Source organism: Taeniopygia guttata, chromosome 3, assembly GCF_048771995.1.
Source record: "Taeniopygia guttata chromosome 3, bTaeGut7.mat, whole genome shotgun sequence".
NCBI lineage: Eukaryota > Metazoa > Chordata > Aves > Passeriformes > Estrildidae > Taeniopygia > Taeniopygia guttata.
In genome coordinates this window covers 834,905-857,195 of record NC_133027.1, presented here as the reverse complement: position 1 = coordinate 857,195, position 22,291 = coordinate 834,905, and the positions used below count along the sequence as shown (strand labels likewise).

At 61.7% G+C, this 22,291-nt stretch overlaps 2 protein-coding genes across 3 annotated transcripts in view; one reads left to right on the top strand and one right to left on the bottom strand.

Annotated features, from left to right (window-relative positions):
- Nucleotides 1-9,423, top strand: part of HADHA (hydroxyacyl-CoA dehydrogenase trifunctional multienzyme complex subunit alpha) — a 34,906-nt gene extending 25,483 nt beyond the window's left edge. Inside the window, exons 15-20 of the mRNA XM_041714920.2 lie at nt 985-1,125; nt 2,601-2,669; nt 2,857-3,052; nt 4,060-4,174; nt 5,461-5,606; nt 8,901-9,423. Of these exons, the coding sequence (XP_041570854.2) occupies nt 985-1,125; nt 2,601-2,669; nt 2,857-3,052; nt 4,060-4,174; nt 5,461-5,606; nt 8,901-9,046 (813 nt within the window). The 3' untranslated portion in view covers nt 9,047-9,423. The remainder of the gene's footprint in view (nt 1-984; nt 1,126-2,600; nt 2,670-2,856; nt 3,053-4,059; nt 4,175-5,460; nt 5,607-8,900) is intronic.
- A 1,035-nt stretch (nt 9,424-10,458) lies between these two features.
- Nucleotides 10,459-21,774, bottom strand: GAREM2 (GRB2 associated regulator of MAPK1 subtype 2). 2 transcript variants are annotated; one of them, XM_041714919.2, is made up of 6 exons: nt 21,569-21,774; nt 19,500-19,640; nt 15,645-15,775; nt 12,809-13,915; nt 11,616-11,779; nt 10,459-11,530 (listed from the first exon to the last, which is right to left on the bottom strand). In XM_041714919.2, exons 1-6 carry the CDS (start codon nt 21,678-21,680, stop codon nt 10,690-10,692), a joined length of 2,496 nt encoding a protein of 831 aa, XP_041570853.2. In that variant the 5' UTR covers nt 21,681-21,774; the 3' UTR covers nt 10,459-10,689. The 2 variants fall into 2 exon arrangements, with proteins under 2 accessions (XP_041570853.2, XP_072782313.1); XM_072926212.1 differs by lacking the exon at nt 21,569-21,774 and adding an exon at nt 20,891-21,313.
- Nucleotides 21,775-22,291: the final 517 nt, after the last annotated feature.

Sequence of the window (22,291 nt, the reverse complement as noted above, 5' to 3'; positions counted from 1 at the left end):
AGTTTAAGAAAAACTCACAAATCAGTAGTCACATTAAAAAATCAAAAAACAGAGAAATAAGAATCAGATATCAAAATAATACAAGATTCACCACAAGTTATAAAATTAATAACAATAGTCAGTTTTTCAATTATTTCAAAAACCCCCAATCTAATCACAAATTCAACATATATTACAAATGTAGTCAAATAATTTAAAAAATCACTTTTAAAACATACAAACAATAAAATTTTATATTCATATCTATTATACATAAAAATAATCCTGAAAAAAACAAAAAACATTAATAAACACATCAGAGTGCATTCTTCACTTCTAAAGTTTTTAGTAAAAAAGAATGCTCATGTAAATAGACTCACAAAACCCATCTTACAGACACTACCAAACATTTTTAAGCAAGCAAAATTGAGCCATGCATTTTTTCACAAAAATGCACAGGCATTAATAGAAACCTTTCACCTTTCTGAAAGCCAAACAAAGAAAATCTACTTGCCAAAGTGCCAGTTTGTGCAGTCTCCTATATTTACAAGAGTAGTCAATCTAAAAAGTTTATAAAAGCCTTCAGCTGTAGCAAACTGATACCACAAAATATGTGTCCTTTAAGAGACTCAAAAACATTTATATCTCAATTAACACATTTTCAAGAGCAATTTTTGCATCATTACATACAGAGGAGTTCCTGACCCCTGCCAGGGTCCCAGACCTGCCAGGGCAGCCAAAAAAAAAGCCCTAAATTCCCACACCAGGCAGATTTGGCTGCCAGACTATAAAGCAGTCCTGTAAAAATTGTGCTTTAATCTTGAAGGCAGGAGCTCCTGGGATATGCTGTGTCCTTGGGAAAGCCAAGGAGAGAAGGGAATGGGGGAGCACTCCTGTCATAGAGGGATACAGAGTGTGCTCAGGGCCTTCCCCCTGCACTCAGCTTGCCCAGCTGATTCCCCTGGGAGCCAGAACCCATCTGAACCCAGCTCTTCTGTCTGCCAGGTGATTGGGATGCACTACTTCTCCCCTGTTGACAAGATGCAGCTGCTGGAAATCATCACCACAGACAAAACCTCCCAGGACACTGCTGCTTCTGCTGTTGCTGTTGGCCTCAAACAGGGCAAAGTGGTCATCGTGGTGAAGGTGAGGGGACACTGCACATTTCTGGGGCTGGGTAATAAATAAAAGGGTTTGTGTACTGAGGGGAGGGTGAAATATGTCTGTGGACACGTTGGCTACTCCTCTGAGAAGTGAAAAGGGAGGTCAGGAAGGGGCAAGTGCAGGTGATCCTCACAGTCCCTCAGAGCAGGCATGGAAAGCCACCAGGCACGCGTGCAGGGGCAGCAGGAAAAATGGATTTAAGTTGGATATTAGGGAGAAATTATTCCCTGTGACGGTGGGGAGGCCCTGGCACAGGTTGCCCAGAGGATCCATGACTGCCCCATTCGTGGAATTGTCCAAGGCCAAGTTGGACAAGGCTTGGAGCAAGCTGGGACAGAGGAAGGTGTCCCTGTCTTTTTCCTGATTCTTAAGGTTGCCAGAATGCTGAGCACGTCTCTCCTGTAGTGGTGGGAAAACTGGCTTGACAGAAAGTGCTCTGGGCATCTCCAAACACCAGTGGGGACACAGTGCTGCTTCCCTGAGCCTCATCCCCACCTCAGCTGCCTCCCTGAAGGGCAGTTTGCAGCTCATCCTGACTTCGTGGGGAGCAGCAGAGGTGGAACAACTGGCTTATGTTGGTTTCCCTTGTGCTGAGCACCCTTTCCCTCACCAGCCTGTTCTGGACCTGCAGGCACTAGTTCAAATAAAAACACTGGGATAGGAACTTCCAGGGAGCAAGTTCCTGGAAGCCTGCAAACACTGCTGAGCTCTACAGGGGGAAAAAAGCCCCAAACCTGTCAGAATCTGTGGGTATTGGTGATTCTGAGATTGTAGAAAGTCTCTGTCTGTCTGCCCCACTGCCAAAGCAGAAGCCATAATTTGTCTGTGCTGGTTTCAGGGTTGTTTATTCTGTTTATCTCTAACATGTTCTGCTGCCCTGCCACAGCTCTGTCCTGCAGGGCAGCGTGTGGGGCTCTGCCCTCAGTGGGATGGTACAAACATTAAATACCACAAACTACCTGTGCTGGATTTACAATAACGTGCCAATATCTGTCACCTACGTTGGACAGTGTGTCCCCAGCCTGAACCAACAGAAAAATGCCAACACCACAGTGAAACATGGAGGGCATGAAGAAGGAGAAAAAGGACAAGGCACACCCAATTTCCTCCATCTTGTCCCCTTTAAACCCCTAATCTAGAATCCTAAAGATTTACTTTTGCACCAGTGCCACACTAATTATTACTCATATCAAACACTCAGAGCTGGTAATTCACCCTGTAAGATTGAAAACTCTTCAATGGACAGAGATCACAGCCAGTGTCTCTGGGGGCTCTGTCCAGGGGGGTTCCTGACCCCTGCCAGGGTCCCAGGGCAGCCAGAGGGAAGCCCTGGATTCCCACACAAAGCAGTCAGTAGCACAGTGTAGGAGATGGGGTTTGGGGTGTCTGAACTGCAGCCTGGGCTGTGAACACAGTTCTGGTTCCAAGAGCTCAGCTGCTGCACTGCTTTTCCCCAGGATGGGCCTGGATTCTACACCACCAGGTGCCTGGGGCCGATGCTGTCCGAGGTGGTCCGAGTTCTCCAGGTGAGCATCCCCCGAACAGCCACGGAAATTGCTGTGGCCAGGGCTGGATGGGGTCAGAAGAGGATGTGGTTCAGCAGCCCTGGCTCTTGTGGCTGTCCCCAAACTGCTTTTGGCTCCTGTTTGCAGCCAGTTAATGGGGCTGGGCTCTGCCCCACCTCATCCCATGGCTTCCCCCTCTCTCCTGCAGGAGGGTGTTGACCCAAAGAAGGTGGATGCCATCTCCACGGCCTTTGGCTTCCCGGTGGGAGCGGCCACGCTGATTGACGAGGTTGGCGTGGACGTGGCCACGCACGTGGCCGAGGACCTGGGCAAGGCCTTTGGCCCTCGCTTCGGAGGGGGCAGCATCGACCTCTTCAAGCTCATGGTGCAGAAAGGCTTCTTAGGTGAGCTGCTGAGGTGTTCTCAGCCAAAGGGGGTCCCCTCTGCTCCGGGGAAAGCACCAGCATCCATCCAGCTCTCCTGCCCCAGGCAGCAGCAGTGGGTGAGCAGTGGGGGAATGGGGCAGGAATCCCTCCCAGAGTTGGTGGTGACGTTGGTTTTTGGACATGAAGGGCCTGGCAGAGTGGAGCTTGCCAAGGTGGAGCTGGGTGCCTTCCCTGTGCCCCTGCTGAGGCGGTGGATCTGTGCTCTGAGGTGCAGAGTGCTGGGATCACCCTGGGGAGGACAGGGGACACGAGACAGTGAGCTGGGATCACCCTGGGGAGGACAAGGGACACGAGACAGTGAGCTGGGATCACCCTGGGGAGGACAAGGGACACAAGACAGTGAGCTGGGATCACCCTGGGGAGGACAAGGGACACGAGACAGTGAGCTGGGATCACCCTGGGGAGGACAAGGGACACGAGACAGTGAGCTGGGATCACCCTGGGGAGGACAAGGGACACGAGACAGTGAGCTGGGATCACCTGGGAGGGGACAAGGGACACGAGACAGTGAGCTGGGATCACCTGGGAGGGGACAAGGGACACGAGACAGTGAGCTGGGATCACCTCGGGGGGACAAGGGACATGAGACAGTGAGCTGGGATCACCTGGGAGGGGACAAGGGACATGAGACAGTGAGCTGGGATCACCTGGGGAGGACAAGGGACACGAGACAGTGAGCTGGGATCACCTGGGAGGGGACAAGGGACATGAGACAGTGAGCTGGGATCACCTGGGAGGGGACAAGGGACATGAGACAGTGAGCTGGGATCACCTGGGAGGGGACAAGGGACATGAGACAGTGAGCTGGGATCACCTGGGAGGGGACAAGGGACATGAGACAGTGAGCTGGGATCACCTGGGAGGGGACAAGGGACATGAGACAGTGAGCAGGCACAAAACAAGATCAGGGTGTCAGGAGGAAACAGGACACCTGGCAGGAGCTGACTCTGCTTTGGTCCCTGCAGGTCGCAAGGCAGGGAAAGGTTTCTACGTGTACCAGGAGGGAGTGAAGAACAGGAGCGTGAATTCCGGCATGGATGAGATCTTGGAAAAGTTCAGGGTGCCAGCAAACCCTGACGTGTGAGTTCCTGTGTGTGAGGGAAGGCTGGGGCTGGCTCCTGCCCTGTCCAGCTCCAGGAGAGCTGCAGAGGGATTTGGGACAGGAGATGGAGGGACAGGACACAGGGAATGACTTCCCAGTGCCAGAGGGCAGGGCTGGATGGGAGATTGGGAACTGGGAATTGTTCCCTGGCAGGGTGGGCAGGCCCTGGCACAGGGTGCCCACCCTGGATCCCTGGGGCTTGGAGCAACCTGAGATAGTGGAAGGTGTCCCTGTCCATGGCAGGGAGTGGCACTGGCTGGGCTTTAAGGTCCCTTCCAGCCCAAACCATTCTGTGATTCCATGACATTGCTGAGCACAGAGACTGATCAATCTCTTACTTTTATTCCAAATCTATCCGGGCACAATCCCGAGTGCTGTGCTCCAGGGAAACCCTGCTTGGGCACAGAGGTTGGACTAGAGGAGCCCCAGTGCTCCCTTTCGACCTCTGGTTCACAGAATCACAGAATAATGAGGTTGGAAGAGACCTCTAAGATCATCAAGTCCAACCTATGCCCTAACACCACAACCAGACCACAGCACCAAGTGCCAAGTCCAGTCTTTTTTTAGACATATCCAGAGATGGTGATTCCACCACCTCCCTAGGAAGTCAATTCCTGTATTTTATTATTCTCTCAGTAAAAAAAAATTTCCTCATATCCAACCTAAACCTTCCCTGATTCTTAGTGCCTGCTTCAGGACACTGACAGGGCTTAGCCCTGATCCTCACCTGGACTGGGACACTCCCAGGGAGGCTGTTCCCACCCCTGGGCCAGCTGTGTCCCAGCTGTGCTGTCCCTGCCCGGCCCTCATAGCCTCTGTCCTGTCAGAGCAGTGTGACCCCCCTGCATGGGGAGTAGCGTGCTCTGATTCCACGGTGCAGAAGGCTGAATAAATTGCTTTTATTAAGCTAAATTATATTACATTAATACTATACTAGAACTGTAACATATTAAAAAGATAATTAAAAAAAAAAAAAAACAACTGTGGCTGTCTCCAGACAGTCACGACACAGCTTTGACCCAACTGGCCAATCATTCCAAATAACCATCACCAGTGCCCAATTAACAAATCACTCTTGGGTAAACGATCTCCATAACACATTCCACATGTGCCAAACAGCAGGCACAGCAAAGAGAGATAAGAATGGTTTTCTTTTTTCTCTGAGCTTTCTCACTGCATCTCACAGCTTCCCAGGAAAATCCTGGGGGGAGAGAATGGTGTCTCCCTCTGTTCAGGGAATGTAAATGCCACATCTGTCCCACAGCTGCTCCGACGAGGACATCCAGATGCGCCTGGTGACACGCTTTGTCAACGAGGCAGCCATGTGCCTGCAGGAGGGCATCCTCAGCAACCCCGTGGAGGGGGACATCGGGGCTGTGTTCGGCCTGGGCTTCCCACCCTGCCTGGGAGGTGAGTGCTCTGTGCTGGGATTTGGGCTCCAAAGCTCCCCATGGGCTGCAGCCCTGTGGGAAATGGTCCCCAAGGTCAGGTTTGAGCTGCAGCCTGAGGAAATGGCCTCAGGCTGCATAGGGAGGGTGTAGTAGATTGGATATTGGGAATAATGGGCTGGACTCCCCATGCTTCCTGTGCCTGCAGGGATTTAAAAGCCCTGTATGGAACTTGGGGATGTGGGTTAGTGGTGCTGCATCAGGGAGGGTGTAGTAGTTTGGATATTGGGAATAATTCCAGGCTGCCCAGCCCTGGCACAGCTGTGCAGAGCAGGGCTGGACTCCCCGTGCCTGCAGGGATTTAAAAGCCCTGTGCACATGGAACTTGGGGACGTGGGTTAGTGGTGCTGCATCAGGGAGGGTGTAGTAGTTTGGATATTGGGAATAATGGGCTGGACTCCCCATGCTTCCTGTGCCTGGATGGATTTAAAAGCCCTGTGCACGTGGAACTTGGGGACGTGGGTTAGTGGTCCTGCCTCAGGGAGAGTGTAGTTTGGATATTGGGAATAATTCCAGGCTGCCCAGCCCTGGCACAGCTGTGCAGAGCAGGGCTGGAGTCCCCATGCTTCCTGTGCCTGCAGGGATTTAAAAGCCCTGTGTGTATGGAACTTGGGGACGTGGGTTAGTGGTAGTCTCAGCACTGCTGGGGAATGTTTGAACTCAATAGTCTCAAAGGGCTTTTCCACCCTAAATAATTCCATGACTCTGATGCTGTCTCTTGACACTGCTGCTGGAGTTCTCCAAGGGCTCTTGGACCCGAGGTGGTGCTTCTTTCCCTCCTCGAGCCATGTTCAGACTGAGGGAGCAGCCCCAAGGCCCTTCTTACAAAGGCCTGCAGGGACAGGACAGTGGGGAATGGCTTCCCATGGTTGGACAGGATATTGAGAATTAGGAATTGTTCCCTGGCAGGGTAGGGAGGCCCAGAGCAGCTGGGGCTGCCCCTGGATCCCTGGCAGTGCCCAGGGCCAGGCTGGACAGGGCTTGGAGCAGCCTGGGACAGTGGGACGTGGTGAGACTTGGCAGGGGTGGCACTGGATGGGCTTTGAGGGCCCATCCCACCAAAACCATCCATAATTCCACGATTGTCCATGTCCCAGCTTGTCCCCAGCCCTCGTTGCCTCTGCCCAGCTCAGGTGAGCAGGGAGCAGAGTCCCTGAGGGGGGACTTGTGGAGAAGGATGAATGGGACAAAGCCATTGCTTCTGGGTGCTGGGACCCTTCCAGGCGCCTTGGCGCTTCTTCTTCCCCGTCACAGCCATGTCCCCTGTCCTCGCTGTGTCCCATGTCCCCACCATGTCCCCATCCCCGCTGTGTCGCTGTCCCCACCGTGTTCCTGTCACAGCAGTGTCCCTGTCCCCACCGTGTCCCCATCCTTTCTGTGTCCCTGTCACAGCAGTGTCCCTGTCCCCACAGTGTCCCTGTCACAGCTGTGTCCCCATCCCCACTGTGTCCCCATCACAGCGGTGTCCCTGTCCCCACCATGTCCCTGTCCGCACCATGTCCCTGTCACAGCCGTGTCTCCGTCCCTGCTGTGTCCTCATCCCCACCATGTCCCTGTCACAGCAGTGTCCCTGTCACAGCAGTGTCCCCGTCCCAGCAGTGTCCCCATCCCAGCAGTGTCCCTGTCCCCACCAATGTCCCTGTCCCCCCATGTCCCTGTCCCAGCAGTGTCCTTGTCCCCGCCCTGTCCCCATCCCAGCTGTGTCCCTGTCCCCACCGTGTCCCTGTCCCCGCCATGTCCCTGTTCCTGCCATGTCCCCGTCCCAGCAGTGTCCCTGTCCCCACTGTGTCCCTGTCCCCGCCATGTCCCCATCCCAGCTGTGTCCCTGTCTCCACCGTGTCCCCATCCTTTCTGTGTCCCTGTCACAGTGGTGTCCCCATCCCCACTGTGTCCCCATGACAGCGGTGTCCCTGTCCCCACCATGTCCCTGTCACAGCGGTGTCCCTGTCCCCACCATGTCCCTGTCACAGCCATGTCCCCATCACAGCCATGTCCCCATCACAGCCATGTCCCTGTCACCACTGTGTCTCTGTCACAGCGGTGTCCCTGTCCCCCCACCATGTCCCTGTCCCCACCATGTCCCTGTCACAGCCATGTCCCCATCACAGCCATGTCCCTGTCCCCACTGTGTCTCTGTCACAGCTGTGTCCCCATCCCCACTGTGTCCCTGTCCCCATCCCAGCAGTGTCCCCATCCCAGCAGTGTCCCTGTCCCCACCAATGTCCCTGTCCCCACTGTGTCCCTGTCACAGCCGTGTCCTCGTCACAGCTGTGTCCTCATCCCCACCGTGTCCCTGTCCCCACCATGTCCCTGTCACAGCCGTGTCCCTGTCCCCACCGTGTCCCCATCCTTTCTGTGTCCCTGTCACAGCAGTGTCCCTGTCCCCACCAATGTCCCCGTCCCAGCAGTGTCCCTGTCCCCACCAGTGTCGCTGTCCCCATCCCAGGAGTGTCCCCATCCCACCAGTGTCCCTGTCCCCACTGTGTCCCCATCCCAGCAGTGTCCCTGTCCCTACCAATGTGCCCATCCCAGCAGTGTCCCCATCCCAGCAGTGTCCCTGTCCCCACTGTGTCCCTGTCCCCACCAATGTCCCTGTCCCCACCATATCCCTGTCCCCACTGTGTCCCTGTCCCCACCGTGTCCCCATCCCAGCAGTGTCCCTGTCCCCACTGTGTCCCTGTCCCCACTGTGTCCCTGTCCCCACCAATGTCCCTGTCCCCACTGTGTCCCTGTCCCCGCCGTGTCTCTGTCACAGCTGTGTCCTCATCCCCACCATGTCCCTGTCCCCACCATGTCCCTGTCCCCATCCCAGCAGTGTCCCTGTCCCCACCGTGTCCCTGTCCCCATCCCAGCTGTGTCCCTGTCCCCACCAATGTCCCTGTCCCCACCGTGTCCCTGTCCCCACCAATGTCCCTGTCCCCACTGTGTCCCCGTCCCAGCAGTGTCCCTGTCCCCACCATGTCCCTGTCACAGCCGTGTCCCCGTAACAGCAGTGTCCCTGTCCCCACAGTGTCCCTGTCCCCGCCATATCCCCATCCCTTCTGTGTCCCCGTCCCAGTAGTGTCCCCATCCCAGCAGTGTCCCCATCCCAGCAGTGTCCCTGTCCCCACCAATGTCCCCGTCCCACCAGTGTCGCTGTCCCCACCAATGTCCCTGTCCCCATCCCAGCAGTGTCCCCGTCCCAGCAGTGTCCCCATCCCAGCAGTGTCCTTGTCCCCACCATGTCCCCGTCCCAGCAGTGTCCCTGTCCCCGCAGGTCCCTTCAGGTTCGCGGACTCGTACGGCGCCCGGCAGCTCGTGGACAAACTGCGCAAGTACGAGGCCGTGTACGGCAGCCAGTTCACACCCTGCCAGCTCCTGCTGGACCACGCCAGCAGCCCCAGCAAGAAATTCCACCAGTGAGCGGCCTGGTGACACCCCGACAGCTCCTCCAGCCGGGCCCAGCTCCCTGCAGCACCCCGTTCTCCGTAGGTTAATCTCCAAAGCCCCCGGGGGAGGAAGGGAAGGAAGGAAAGAAGGAAGGAGGGGCAGCAGGTTGCCTCGTGGCTTGTAGTCATTTCAAGTGCCTTACCAGCCACTGTGTGTTGGGTACATCCGTGCCATGCCAGCCTGGGCCTGGGTCTCTGTGCTGGGGGAGGGAATTCCTGCTGCCTTTGCCTCCAGAGCCGTGGCCTCCAGAGCTCCCAGTCTGGCCAGTAGCATCCAGCTTGTGGCTGGAGCCGAGGCCTTGCCTTTCCATCAACATCTACCAAAATAAAGCCCCATCTCCTGGGTTTGGACTCCTGCTTCTCCTCCTATGTCCCTGGGGGAACAGATTGAGTGGGGATTGACTGGCCCAGGCAGTGCCCTGGGCTCCTGTCCATGGTGGGTTCCATGGAGGGACGTGATGGCAGCAGTGCAGGACACAGCAGTGTCACCTCTGCCATCACTCAGGGGCTCTGAGGAGCCTCTGCCATCACTCAGGGGCTCTGAGGAGCTTCTGCCATCACTCAGGGGTTGTGAGGAGCCTCTGCCATCACTCAGGTGCTGTGAGGATCCTCTGCCATCACTCAGGGGTTGTGAGGAGCCTCTGCCATCACTCAGGTGCTGTGAGGAGCCTCTGCCATCCCTCAGGGGTTGTGAGGATCCTCTGCCATCACTCAGGGGTTGTGAGGATCCTCTGCCATCACTCAGGGGCTGTGAGGAGCCTCTGCCATCACTCAGGGGCTCTGAGGAGCCTCTGCCATCACTCAGGGGTTGTGAGGAGCCTCTGCCATCACTCAGGGGCTCTGAGGATCCTCTGCCATCACTCTGAGGAGCCTCTGCCATCACTCAGGGGCTCTGAGCAGCCTCTGCCATCACTCAGGGGCTCCGAGGATCCTCCAGCTCTCTCTGCCACGGGGTGATCCTGGCCGGTGATCCTGGCAGATGGACCTGCCTGTAATTGCAGATGGAGCAGCCAAAGGCCAGAAGGGGCCCCCGTGGGGAGAGATCAAGTTAAACTAAAAGGTTTTAAATCTCTGGGCACCTGTCACTGGCCTGCCCCCCTTTCCTGGCTTCCTTTCCAGCTTCCAGCCATTTTCCTGCTCCCTGGCAGGCCTTGGGCCACGGCTGAACCCTGCTGCTCTTCACGTCACCTCTCCCTGTCTTTCAAAGCTCCCAGACCAAAATTGGGCCGAGACATCACCTCATCTGCCTCTGCTGAGTCCTGGGGGAGGCACGGGGCTGGTGATGCCTTCCCGAGGGATGGGGAAGGGTCTGTGAGGTGTGGAGAGACCCCTCAGAGCATCAATCCTCCCCCTTCCCCTCTCCTCCAGCAAACGCCTTCTCTGGGGGCTCGTTACTCTCCCGTACATTTATTATGCTAATCCACAAGGATTAAGTTAAACCAGTCGACGCAAAATCCAGTGTTTTCCAGCCCGTTGGGGCCAAAATTACTGTCCAGTGTTAAAAGGGGGAGGAGGGGAGGGCTGGGCGATGGGGGAGGAGAACCTGCAGCATCAGAGAAGGACGGGAGGCACCCCCAGAGCCGTGTCCGGGTGACTTTGGGGGTCCCCGGCGTGGCACTAGATCTTGGGGCGCCAGCCCTTGATGAACTGCATGATCTTCTTCACCTGGAGCTTGGTGAGGCGGAAATCGTCGGCCAGGATCTCCTCGCTGAGCTGCACGAAGATGCTGCCGTCGATTCTCTCGCGGGCGAAGAAGCTGACCACGTCCTCGGAGAGGCCGATGAAGCGCAGGCACTTGGACACCTCCTCCAGCGACAGCGCCGACAGGTCGGCGGGGGGCAGCCAGGCCGGACCGTCCCCTCCGGGCCGGGGGGCGACCACCGGGGCTGTCCCATCGCCCCGAGCCGCCGGTGGCACCTCGATCACCCCCTGCGCCAGGTACAGGCGGGTGACACCCTCGGCCCCGCGCAGCACGGCGGGGGACAGCGGGGCCGCCCCCCGGATGACGATGCCGTCCCCGTCCAAGCCCCTGGAGGGCCGAGGGGGAGCCGCCGGTTCATCGGTGGAGGTGAAAGGCTCCGGCGAGGAGGATGAGGAGGGGGTGGCCGGGGCTGAAGGCGCTTTGGACCGCTCGGGACTATCCGGCCACTCCGCGGGGCCGGCGAAGGGGTTGAGCGCCCCGAAGGGGGCAAAGCGCTTTTGGGGGTGCGGGGGCTTGAGGCGGGGGCAGCTGCGGAAGGGTTTCAGCGGGGGTTCGGCTCCCAGCAGCGGCGTGGAGCAGCCGCTGCCCGGCTCGGGGGGAGCCCAGGGGTCGGACCAGGAGCCGGGCGCGGGCTGGGCCGGGGGCAGCGGCCGCACGGGGGGCTCGGTGGCTTTGCAGTCAGCCCAGGTGCAGGGGTAGCAATACAGCGAGTACGCGTCCGGAGAGGGCGAGGCGCTGCCGCTCCGCGGGGCCGACCTGCCGGGGCGAGGGTGGCATCACCATCACCCGGTACCTCGGGTACCCCCCACCCGCCCGCCCCGGTGCCCCCCGGGTCACTCACCCATCGTGGAGCCCCGAGGAGTAGTAGGAGAGGCTGGGGCTGGGCGAAGGCGCCGGTGGCAGCTTCGGGCAGCGCAGCGGGGCCGGGGGGCTGCAGGGGGCCGGGGGGCGGCTGCCCCGGGGCGGCACCGGGGGCGCGTTCAGCAGCCGGCACTCCTCCTTCACCTGGAACGGGCAGCGCCGTCAGGACCCCGGCGGGAACCGGGGATCCCCGCGGCCGGAGGGGGTGACGGGGGCTCGGGGACGGCCGGGCCTGCCCAGCCACTGGGCGCAATGGGGACACTCGGGGCACCCCTACCCCGTGGGGCGAAGAGAACAAAATATGGGGGTACGCCGTGGTGAAGGGGAGCCCAAAGGATCGGGATACCCCACGGGCAGCCCGAGAGCTTCAGGTAGCGGCGGATGGTGCAGAGAGCCCTGGGGAGCTGTGGGCATCTCGGGGTACCCCTGAGGGTGCGGTGATGGGCAGCCCCGGGGAACCGCGGGCATCTCGGGGTACCCCTGAGGGTCCGGTGATGGGCAGCCCTGGGGAGCTGTGGGCACCGCGGGGTACCCCTGAGGCTCCGGTGATGGGCAGCCCTGGGGAACCGCGGGCACCTCGGGGTACCCCTGAGGCTCCGGTGATGGGCAGCCCTGGGGAACCGCGGGGTACCCCTGAGGCTCCGGTGATGGGCAGCCCTGGGGAGCCGCGGGGTACCCCTGAGGGTTCGGTGATGGGCAGCCCTGGGGAACCCCGGGGTACCCCTGAGGCTCCGGTGATGGGCAGCCCCGGGGAACCGCGGGGTACCCCTGAGGCTCCGGTGATGGGCAGCCCTGGGGAGCCGCGGGGTACCCCTGAGGGTGCGGTGATGGGCAGCCCTGGGGAACCGCGGGCATCTCGGGGTACCCCTGAGGGTCCGGTGATGGGCAGCCCTGGGGAACCGCGGGCACCTCGGGGTGCCCCTGAGGCTCCGGTGATGGGCAGCCCTGGGGAACCGCGGGGTACCCCTGAGGCTCCGGTGATGGGCAGCCCTGGGGAACCGCGGGGTACCCCTGAGGCTCCGGTGATGGGCAGCCCTGGGGAACCGAGGTCTGAAGGTCTGGGTGACCAAGCAGAGCTGGGGAGGGACCCCAGGGGACAGGGAGGGGGCTGGCCTTGTCCCGGAGCGGCGGACAGGACCTCGGCCATCCCTGGGGACAGCAGCGGGCTCTTACCGCCTCCGATTTGGGTGGCACGGGGGGCGGGCTGGCCCCGCGGGGCTCATCCCCGGCCCGCTGCGGGGAGCCCAGCGGGGCCACAACCCCGAAGGACACCAGGTCGGGCCGGCCACCGCTGCCACCCAGCTCGCAGCCACCCTCCGGGCCGGGATTGCTCCACAGCTCCTCGTAGGGAATCTCCAGCGGCTCCTGAGTCCTGAACTCGGGCTCTGCCCAGTCGGGCGTCACATACTCCCGCTCGGGCTCGGGGAATTCGGGCAGCGGCGGGCGGGGGCTGCCCGCACCGAGACCCCGCTGTCCGTGGCAGCGGGCGGGGGGCTCCCGGGGACCCCCAGAACCGCAAGCACAGAGCGAGAGACGCCGAAGGGGGCGGCTGAGCTCCTCGCGGCCGCGGGCAGGCAGACAGAGCCGCAGTCGCCGGGGGCTCGCACATTCCTCCAGCAAGTCCGGCTCGGCTTCTCTCACTGCCCGCGAATACTCATCGGGGTTGAAACGATCGTGGCAATACGCGGCGCTGTCCCGCAGCAGCTTCTCCAGCTGCGGGTCCCCGGCCAGGAGCCCCTCGGGCAGCTGGAATCGCGGCATATCAGCGAGCAGCAGCAAGTGGAAAGGCACCAACTCCTCCCGGCGCAGGATACAGCACAGCACCACCGTTTTGGAGATGATGCTGACCAGCTTGTAGCAGTGACCCTCGCGGATGGCGTGCAGGTCGTAGGGGTTGCGGGCGGGCCGGCTGGGCACGGCCACGTTGACGGGCAGCCGCACCTTCTCGATGATGCTGCGGATGGTGTGCTCGCCCTCCTGCAGGCGCAGCTCCAGCGGGCTGCGGGTGCTGAAGCGGCCCTTGCACTGGAAGGGGAGGCTCAGGCTCTCGTTGGTGCGGTGGTTCACGCAGATCAGACACGGCATTTTGCCCTTGGCCTGCCGCGCCGCCGCCGCCGGGGCCGCCTTGCCCAGTTTGCGGAGCAGAGAGTTGAAACGCGACTTCTCCTTCACGGTTTTGGCGCACAGGATCTCGGCTTGGCCCATCAGCGTCAGCTCGTCCCCCGCGTTCAGCGTGAAGTTGTACACCTCGCTGTCCTCGCTGAACTCCCCCGAGACAACCTGTGCGCGACAGGCGCGACGTGGCACCGCTGCGCTGCCCCGGGCCCCCAACACTGCCTCTGGTGTCCCACCGCCATCCTCTGGTGTCCCACCTGCGTCCCTGATGTCCCACCACCATCCCCTGGTGTCCCACCACCATCCCTGATGTCCCACCACCATCCCCTGGTGTCCCACCACCATCCCCTGGTGTCCCATCACCATCCCTGATGTCCCATCACCATCCCTGATGTCCCACCATCATTCCTGAAATTCCACCACCATCCCCTGACATCATTCATCATTATTCCTGATGCTCCACCACCATCTCAAAGTCCATCCACCGTGCTTGACATCCCACCACCATCCCTGACACCTCAGCACCATCCCCTGGTGTCCCACCACCATCCCCTGGTGTCCCACCACCATCCCTGATGTCCCACCACCATCCCTGATGTCCCACCACCATCCCCTGGTGTCCCACCACCATCCCCTGGTGTCCCACCACCATCCCTGTTGTCACACCACCATCCCTGATGTCCCACCCGCATCTCTGGTGTCCCACCACCATCCCCTGACACCCCACTACCATTCCTGACATCCCACCACCATCCCCTGGTGTCCCACCACCATCCCCCGGTGTCCCACCACCATCCCTGATGTCCCACCCACATCCCTGACATCCCACCAGCATCCCTGATGTCCCACCACCACCCCTGATGTCCCACCACCAGCCCTGACACCCCACCCGCGTCCCTGATGTCCCACCACCATCCCTGATATCCCACCACCATTTCTGAAATTCCACCACCATCCCCTGACATAATCCACCATTATTCCTGATGCTCCACCACCATCTCAAAGTCCATCCACCGTGCTTGACATCCCACCCGCATCCCTGACACCTTAGCACCATTCCTGATGTCCCACCACCATCCCCTGACGTCCCACCACCATCCCTGACACCTCAGCACCATCCCCTGATGTCCCACAACCATCCCTGATGTCCCACCACCATCCCTGATGTCCCACCACCATCCCTGATGTCACACCACCATCTCTGATGTACCACGATCATCCCCTGATGTCCCACCACCATCCCTGACATCCCACCACCATTCCTGACGCCCCACCACCATCTCTGACATCCCACCACCATCCCTGATGTCCCACCACCACCCCTGACATCATCCACCATTATTCCTGATGCTCCACCACCATCTCAAAGTCCATCCACCGTGCTTGACATCCCACCACCATCCCCTGGTGTCCCACCACCATCTCTGACGTTCCACCACCATCCCCTGGTGTCCCACCACCATCCCCTGATGTCCCACCACCATCCCCTGATGTTCCACCACCATCCCTGATGTCCCACCCGCATTCCTGATGTCCCACCACCATCCCCTGGTGTCCCACCACCATCCCTGGTGTCCCACCACCATTCCTGAAATTCCACCACCATCCCCTGACATCATTCATCATTATCCCTGATGCTCCACCACCATCTCAAAGTCCATCCACCGTGTTTGACATCCCACCACCATCCCTGACATCCCACAACCATCTCTGATGTCCCACCACCATCTCTGATGTCCCACCACCATCCCCTGGTGTCCCACTACCATCCCTGATGTCCCACCACCATCCCTGACACCCCACCACCATCCCTGATGTCCCACCACCATAGCTGCTGTCCCACCACCATCCCCGCTGTCCCCCTGGTGTCCCCCGGTGTCCCCGTGCCCAGGACCTTGACGCTGAAGGTGATGGCCTCCATGACGAAGATGCGGTCCGGGAAGGTGCTGGCCACCTCCTCCACGCTGTTGAAGAACTGCACGGGCTCGCGCAGGTCCCGGTCCTGCTCCAGCAGCTTGAACTTCCCTGTGGGGACAACCGGGCCCAGCGAGGTCAGAGGGACCTGCTGTCACCTCCTGGGGCCACCACGGCCACCCACCCCTGCTGTCACCTCCTGGGGCCACCACAGACAGCCACCCACCTCTGCTGTCACCTCCTGGGGCCACCCACCCCTGCTGTCACCCTGCTGGGGCCACCACAGCCCGTCACAGTGTCACCCACCCCTGCTGTCACCCCCAGGGCCAGCACAGCCTGTCACAGTGCCACCCACCCCTGCTGTCACCTCTGGGGCCAGCACAGCCTGTCACAGTGCCACCCACCCCTGCTGTCACCTCCTGGGGCCACCCACCCCTGCTGTCACCCCCAGGGCCAGCACAGCCTGTCACAGTGCCACCCACCCCTGCTGTCACCTCCTGGGGCCAGCACAGCCTGTCACAGTGTCACCCACCCCTGCTGTCACCCTCCCGGGGCCACCCACCCCCGCTGTCACCCCCAGGGCCAGCACAGCCTGTCACAGTGCCACCCACCCCTGCTGTCACCTCCTGGGGCCAGCACAGCCTGTCACAGTGCCACCCACCCCTGCTGTCACCTCCTGGGGCCAGCACAGCCTGTCACAGTGCCACCCACCCCTGCTGTCACCTCCTGGTGCCACCCACCCTCTCTGTCACCTCCTGGGGCCAGCACAGCCTGTCACAGTGCCACCCACCCCTGCTGTCACCTTCAGGGCCAGCACAGCCTGTCACAGTGCCACCCACCCTCTCTGTCACCTCCTGGGGCCAGCACAGCCTGTCACAGTGTCACCCACCCCTGCTGTCACCTCTGGGGCCAGCACAGCCTGTCACAGTGCCACCCACCCCTGCTGTCACCTCCTGGTGCCACCCACCCCTGTGGCAGCCTGGTGTCCCCAGCACATCTTTGGGGACACTCCCGTGGACTTTGCCTGTGTCCAAGAGCTCCAAGGGGACCCCAAAGTGTCCCCCGGCCCCGGAGCCGCCCCAGGAATGGGAATGGGGAAAGGAACGGGAATGGGGAAAGGAACGGGAACGGGGAAAGGAACGGGAACGGGGAGAGGAACGGGAATGGGAACGGGAACGGGGAAAGGAAAAAGGAACGGGAACAGGGAAAGGAACGGGAACCGGGGAAAGGAACGGGAACGGGGAATGGAACGGGAATGGGGAGAGGAACGGGAACAGGGAAAGGAACGGGAACGGGAATGGGGAAAGGAACGGGAACGGGGAAAGGAACGGGAACGGGGAAAGGAACGGGAATGGGGAAAGGAACGGGAACGGGGAAAGGAACGGGAACGGGAACGGGAACGGGAACGGGGAACGGCAGGAACGGGGAGAGGAACAGGAACAGGGAGAGGAACGGGAATGGGGAAAGGAACGGGAACGGGAACGGGGAAAGGAACGGGAACGGGGAAAGGAGCGGGAATGGGGAAAGGAACGGGAACGGGAACGGGAACGGGAATGGGGAGAGGAACGGGAACGGGAACGGGGAGCTGCAGGAACGGGAACGGGGAAAGGAATGGGAACGGGGAGAGGAACGGGAATGGGGAGAGGAACGGGAATGGGGAGAGGAACGGGAATGGGGAGAGGAACGGGAACGGGAATGGGGAAAGGAACGGGAATGGATAAAGGAACGGGAATGGGGAAAGGAACGGGAATGGATAAAGGAACGGGAATGGGGAAAGGAACGGGAACGGAGAAAGGAACGGGAACAGGGAAAGGAACGGGAATGGATAAAGGAACGGGAATGGGGGAAGGAACGGGAACGGTAATGGGGAAAGGAACGGGAACGGAAAAAGGAACGGGAACGGGAATGGGGAAAGGAATGGGAACGGGGAAAGGAACGGGAACGGGAATGGGGAAAGGAATGGGAACGGGGAGAGGAACGGGAATGGGGAAAGGAACGGGAACGGGGAAAGGAACGGGAATGGGAAAAGGAACGGGAACGGGGAAAGGAACGGGAACGGGGAAAGGCAGGAACGGGAACGGGGAAAGGCGAGAACAGGAGCGGGGAGCTGCAGCGAAGCCGCCGCCCCGGCATCGGCCGCCGGGCACGGAGCTGAGGGGAATTTTAATCCCCGCCGCTCCGGCCGGCGGAGCTGCGGCACCCGCAGAGCTCCGGGCGGGGCTCCGGGGACAGCCGAGCCCGGAGCCGGCCCAGCCCCGCGTCCCGGGGCAGCGCTGGGCACGGCCGAGCCCCGAACACACTGCCCAGCCCCCGGCCACACTGCCCAGCCCCCGGCCACACTGCCCAGCCCCGGCCACACTGCCCAGCCCCCGGCCACACTGCCCAGCCCCCGGCCACACTGCCCAGCCCCCTGCCACACTGCCCAGCCCCCGGCCACACTGCCCAGCCCCCGGCCTCCCCCGCGGGACGGGCGGTTACCCCCTCCCCCGCTCCATTTCCCATCATTTATTTATTAGCAGGACTCATTACCGCCGCGGAGCACTTAGAGGGGTCATTAAAGCTCTGGCGGCTGCCGGCAGAGGCAGCTCAGCACCTTCGTCTGCACTGCCGGCCCCATCCTCATCCTCATCCTCATCCTCATCCTCATCCTCATCCTCATCCCATCCCAGCTCATCCCTGCCCCTTTTCCCCATCCCCTCCTCATCATTCCCCCTGTCCCCATCCCTTCTTCATCCCATCCCATCCCATCCCATCCCATCCCATCCCATCCCATCCCATCCCATCCCATCCCATCCCATCCCATCCCATCCCATCCCTGTCCCTTTTCCCCATCCCCTCCTCATCACTCTCCCTGTCCCCATCCCTTTCTCATCCCATCCCATCCCATGGATCCCATCCCATGGATCCCATCCTGTCCCATCCCATCCCTTCCTCATCCCATCCCAGTTGACCCCTGTCCCTTTTCCCCATCCCATCCTCATCACTCCCCCTGTTCCCATCACTTCCTCATCCCATTCCATCCCATCCCATGGATCCCATCCCATCCCATCCCATGGATCCCATCCCATCCCATCCTATCCCATCCCATCCCATCCCATGGATCCCATCCCATTCCATCTGTTCCTCATCCCATCCCAGCTCATCCCTGTCCCTTTTCCCCATCCCCTCCTCATCACTCTCCCTGTCCCCATCCCTTCCTCATCCCATCCCGTCCCATGGATCCCATCCTGTCCCATCCCATCCATTCCTCATCCCATCCCATCCCATCCCATCCCATCTCATCCCATCCCATCCCATCCCATCCCATCCCATCCCATCCCATCCCATCCCATCCCATCCCATCCCATCCCATCCCATCCCATCCCATCCCATCCCATCCCATCCCATCCCATCCCATCCCATCCCATGGATCCCATCCCATGGATCCCATCCCATGGATCCCATCCCATCCCATCCCATCCCATTCCATCCCATGGATCCCATCCCATCCCATCCCATCTGTTCCTCATCCCATCCCAGCTCATTCCTGTCCCTTTTCCCCATCCCATCCTCATCACTCCCCCTGTTCCCATCCCATCCCATCCCATGGATCCCATCCCATGGATCCCATGGATCCCATGGATCCCATCCCATCCCATCCCATGGATCCCATGGATCCCATGGATCCCATCCCATCCCACCCCATCCCATCCCATCCCTGCCAGCTCTGGGGGTGCGGGGGCAGCCCCCCAACCAGCCCGGACTGGACCTTACTGGAGCAGCCCCAAGGGGCAGGTCCCGGCCCTGCTGGCCCCGGGACGCCGCTCCCGTTGTCGCCGCTGTCCCCAACCCCCACCTGGGTACTGGAGCGGGATGTCGATTTTGGGCCCGATCACGTAGTGTCCCTCCTCCAGGCTGTGCGCTGTCACCGTGGTCCACTGCCGGCAGGAGTGGACCAGGAGCACGTCCTGGGCTGTCACCCCCTCCACGCGCTCACCTGCGAGGGGACAGCGCTGTCACCAGCGCCAGCAGCCCCCGGCCCGCCCCGCCCCCGCCGGACGGACGGACGGACGGACGGAGCGAGGGATGAGCAGGTGCCGCTGCCAAGAGCCGCAGTTGCCCGGGAAACAATTTCTTTGTCCCCCCTGAAAAGCTGCAGCGGCCGCAAACAAGAAGTTTATTGAGTCGGGGCCGGCGCAGCCCCCCCGGAGCCTTCCAGAACCCCCGGGATGGGCCCTGCTCCGGGTGGGGGGGACACGGCCGGGCGGGGGTCCCTGCACCCCCTGCTCCCCACAGCTCCCATCCCCTGCTCCCCACAGCCCCTGCTCCCCACAGCCCCTGCTCCCCACAGCTCCTGCTCCCCACACCCCCCCATCCCATTTCCCACACCCCCATCCCCTGCACCCCCTGCTCCCCACAGCCCCACAACCCCTGCTCCCCACATCTCCCAACCCCTGCTCCCCCCATCCCCTGCTCCCCACAGCTCCTGATCCCCACAGCTCCCATTTCTTGCTCCCCACAGCCCCACAACCCCTGCTCCCCAAAACCCCACAACCCTTACTCCCCACAGCTCCACAGCCCCTGATCCCCACAGCCCCACAGACCCTGATCCCCACAGCCCCACAACCCTTACTCCCCACAGCTCCTGCTCCCCACAGCTCCCATTCCCTGCTCCCCACACCTCCATGCCCTGTTCCCCACAGCCCCACAGCCCCTGCTCCCCACATCCCACAGCTCCTGCTCCCCACACCCCCATCCCCTGCACCCCCTGCTCCCCACAGCTCCTGGTCCCCCATCCCCTGCTCCCCACAGCCCTACACCCCCACAGCCCCTGTTCCCGTCCCCATAACCTCTGCTCCCCACACCCCTATGCCCTGCTCCCCACATCCCCTGCTCCCCACACCCCCATGCCCTGCTCCCCACATCCCCTGCACCCCCCTGCTCCTCCTCCCCACTCAGCCCGGGGGGCGGGGGGGTCACAGCCAGGCCGTGTCCCAGGGAGGGTGGGGAGGGGACACGGTGGCTTCCAGCCCCTGCCAGCCCCTGCCAGCACCTCCAGAGTGTCACCCGGGGAGGGTGACAGTGGGGAAAGTGCCGGGCCATGCCTGGGGGGAGTGGGAGCAGACTGGGCCCCCCAACTTCCCCACAGGGCAGGAGCTCAGGGACCCCCGAGGAGGAGCCCCCGGCCCCCCCTGCCCCAGATCCGACCAGAGCAGCCCCGGAGGCAGGACAGCAGCTCGGGCTCACCTGGCCCCAGCCTTCCTCCTTCCCTCCCTCCCTCCTCCTCCTCAGCACTCCAGGCTCCTTCCTCCTCCTGGTGCCGCCGATCTTCCTCCTCCTCATCCCTTCAGCCTCTGCCAGCCTGCTCTTCACCCCTCCAGCCCTCCTCTCTCCCTCCTCCTCCTCACTTCTCCAGCCACCGCTCTTCTTGCCTCTCCATCTTTCCTGTCTTCCTCTTCATCCCTCCACTCTCCATCCCTTCCTCCAAGCCTTCCTCCCCTCCTCCTCCTCACTCTCAAGCCTTCCTCACTTCCCCACCCCTCTACAGCTCCCCGCTCCTCATCACTCCGGTCTCCCTCCCTCCTCTTCGTCCCCCCAGACTTCCTCCCTCCCTCTTCCCGGTCCCTTCGTCCTTCGTCTCTCCCTTTCCCTCATCACTCCAACCTCCCTCCCTCCTCCTCCTCACTCTCCAGCCTTCCTCCCTCCCTCCCCATCCCTCCGCCTTCCACCCCTCCCTCCTCCTCATCACTCCATCCTTTCTCCCTCCTCCTCATCACTCCAACCTCACTCCGTCCCTCCATCCTCCCTCCCTCCCCTGCTCCCTCCAGCCTTCCTCCCACCCTCCTCCTCCTCCTCCCCATCACTCCAACCTCCCTCCCTCCTCCTCCTTCTCGTCCCTCCGGACTTCACCCCCGCGGGGCTCACCCTGCCCGAGGCAGACGAGGGTGGGCAGGCGGCACTGGCTGACGATGGCATCGAGGGGCAGCGCCGCGGGGCTCCAGCGGAGCCGGGCCAGCCCCGCCGCCAGTTTCTCCATCGCATCGCGCCTCAGGCCGGCCCCGGGCCGGGCTCCATCGCCGCCGCCGCCGGGCCGGGGCCGGGCCGGGGGGCGGGGGGCGGCGGGAGCCGGGCGGGCAGGAGGAGCCGCCCCCCGCCCGCCCCCGGCCCCTCCTGCCCGCCCGCCCCGGCAGGCGGAACCCCCCGGCGGGAGCGGGGGAGGCGGCGGCGGGCGGGGAGCCCCGTGCGGACATCCCCCGGGACCGGGCACCCCTCCCCGGGCGGACATCCCCCGGGACGGGCACCCCTCGGGACCGGGCACCCCTCCCCGGGACCGGGCATCCCCTCGGGAGGGGCAGCCCCCCAGAGCCGGGCACCCCCTCGGGACCGGGCATCCCCTCGGGACTGGGCATCCCCCGGGACGGGCATCCCCCCAGAGCCGGGCATCCCCTCAGGACCGGGCACCCCCCGGGACGGGCACCTCCCGGGACCGGGCACCCCCCGGGACCGGGCACCCCTCCCCGGGCGAGACATCCCCCGGGACGGGCATCCCCTCAGGACCGGGCAGCCCCCAGAGCCGGGCATCCCTTCGGGACCGGGCACCCTCCGGGACCGGGCACCCCCCGGGACTGGGCATCCCCCCGGGACGGG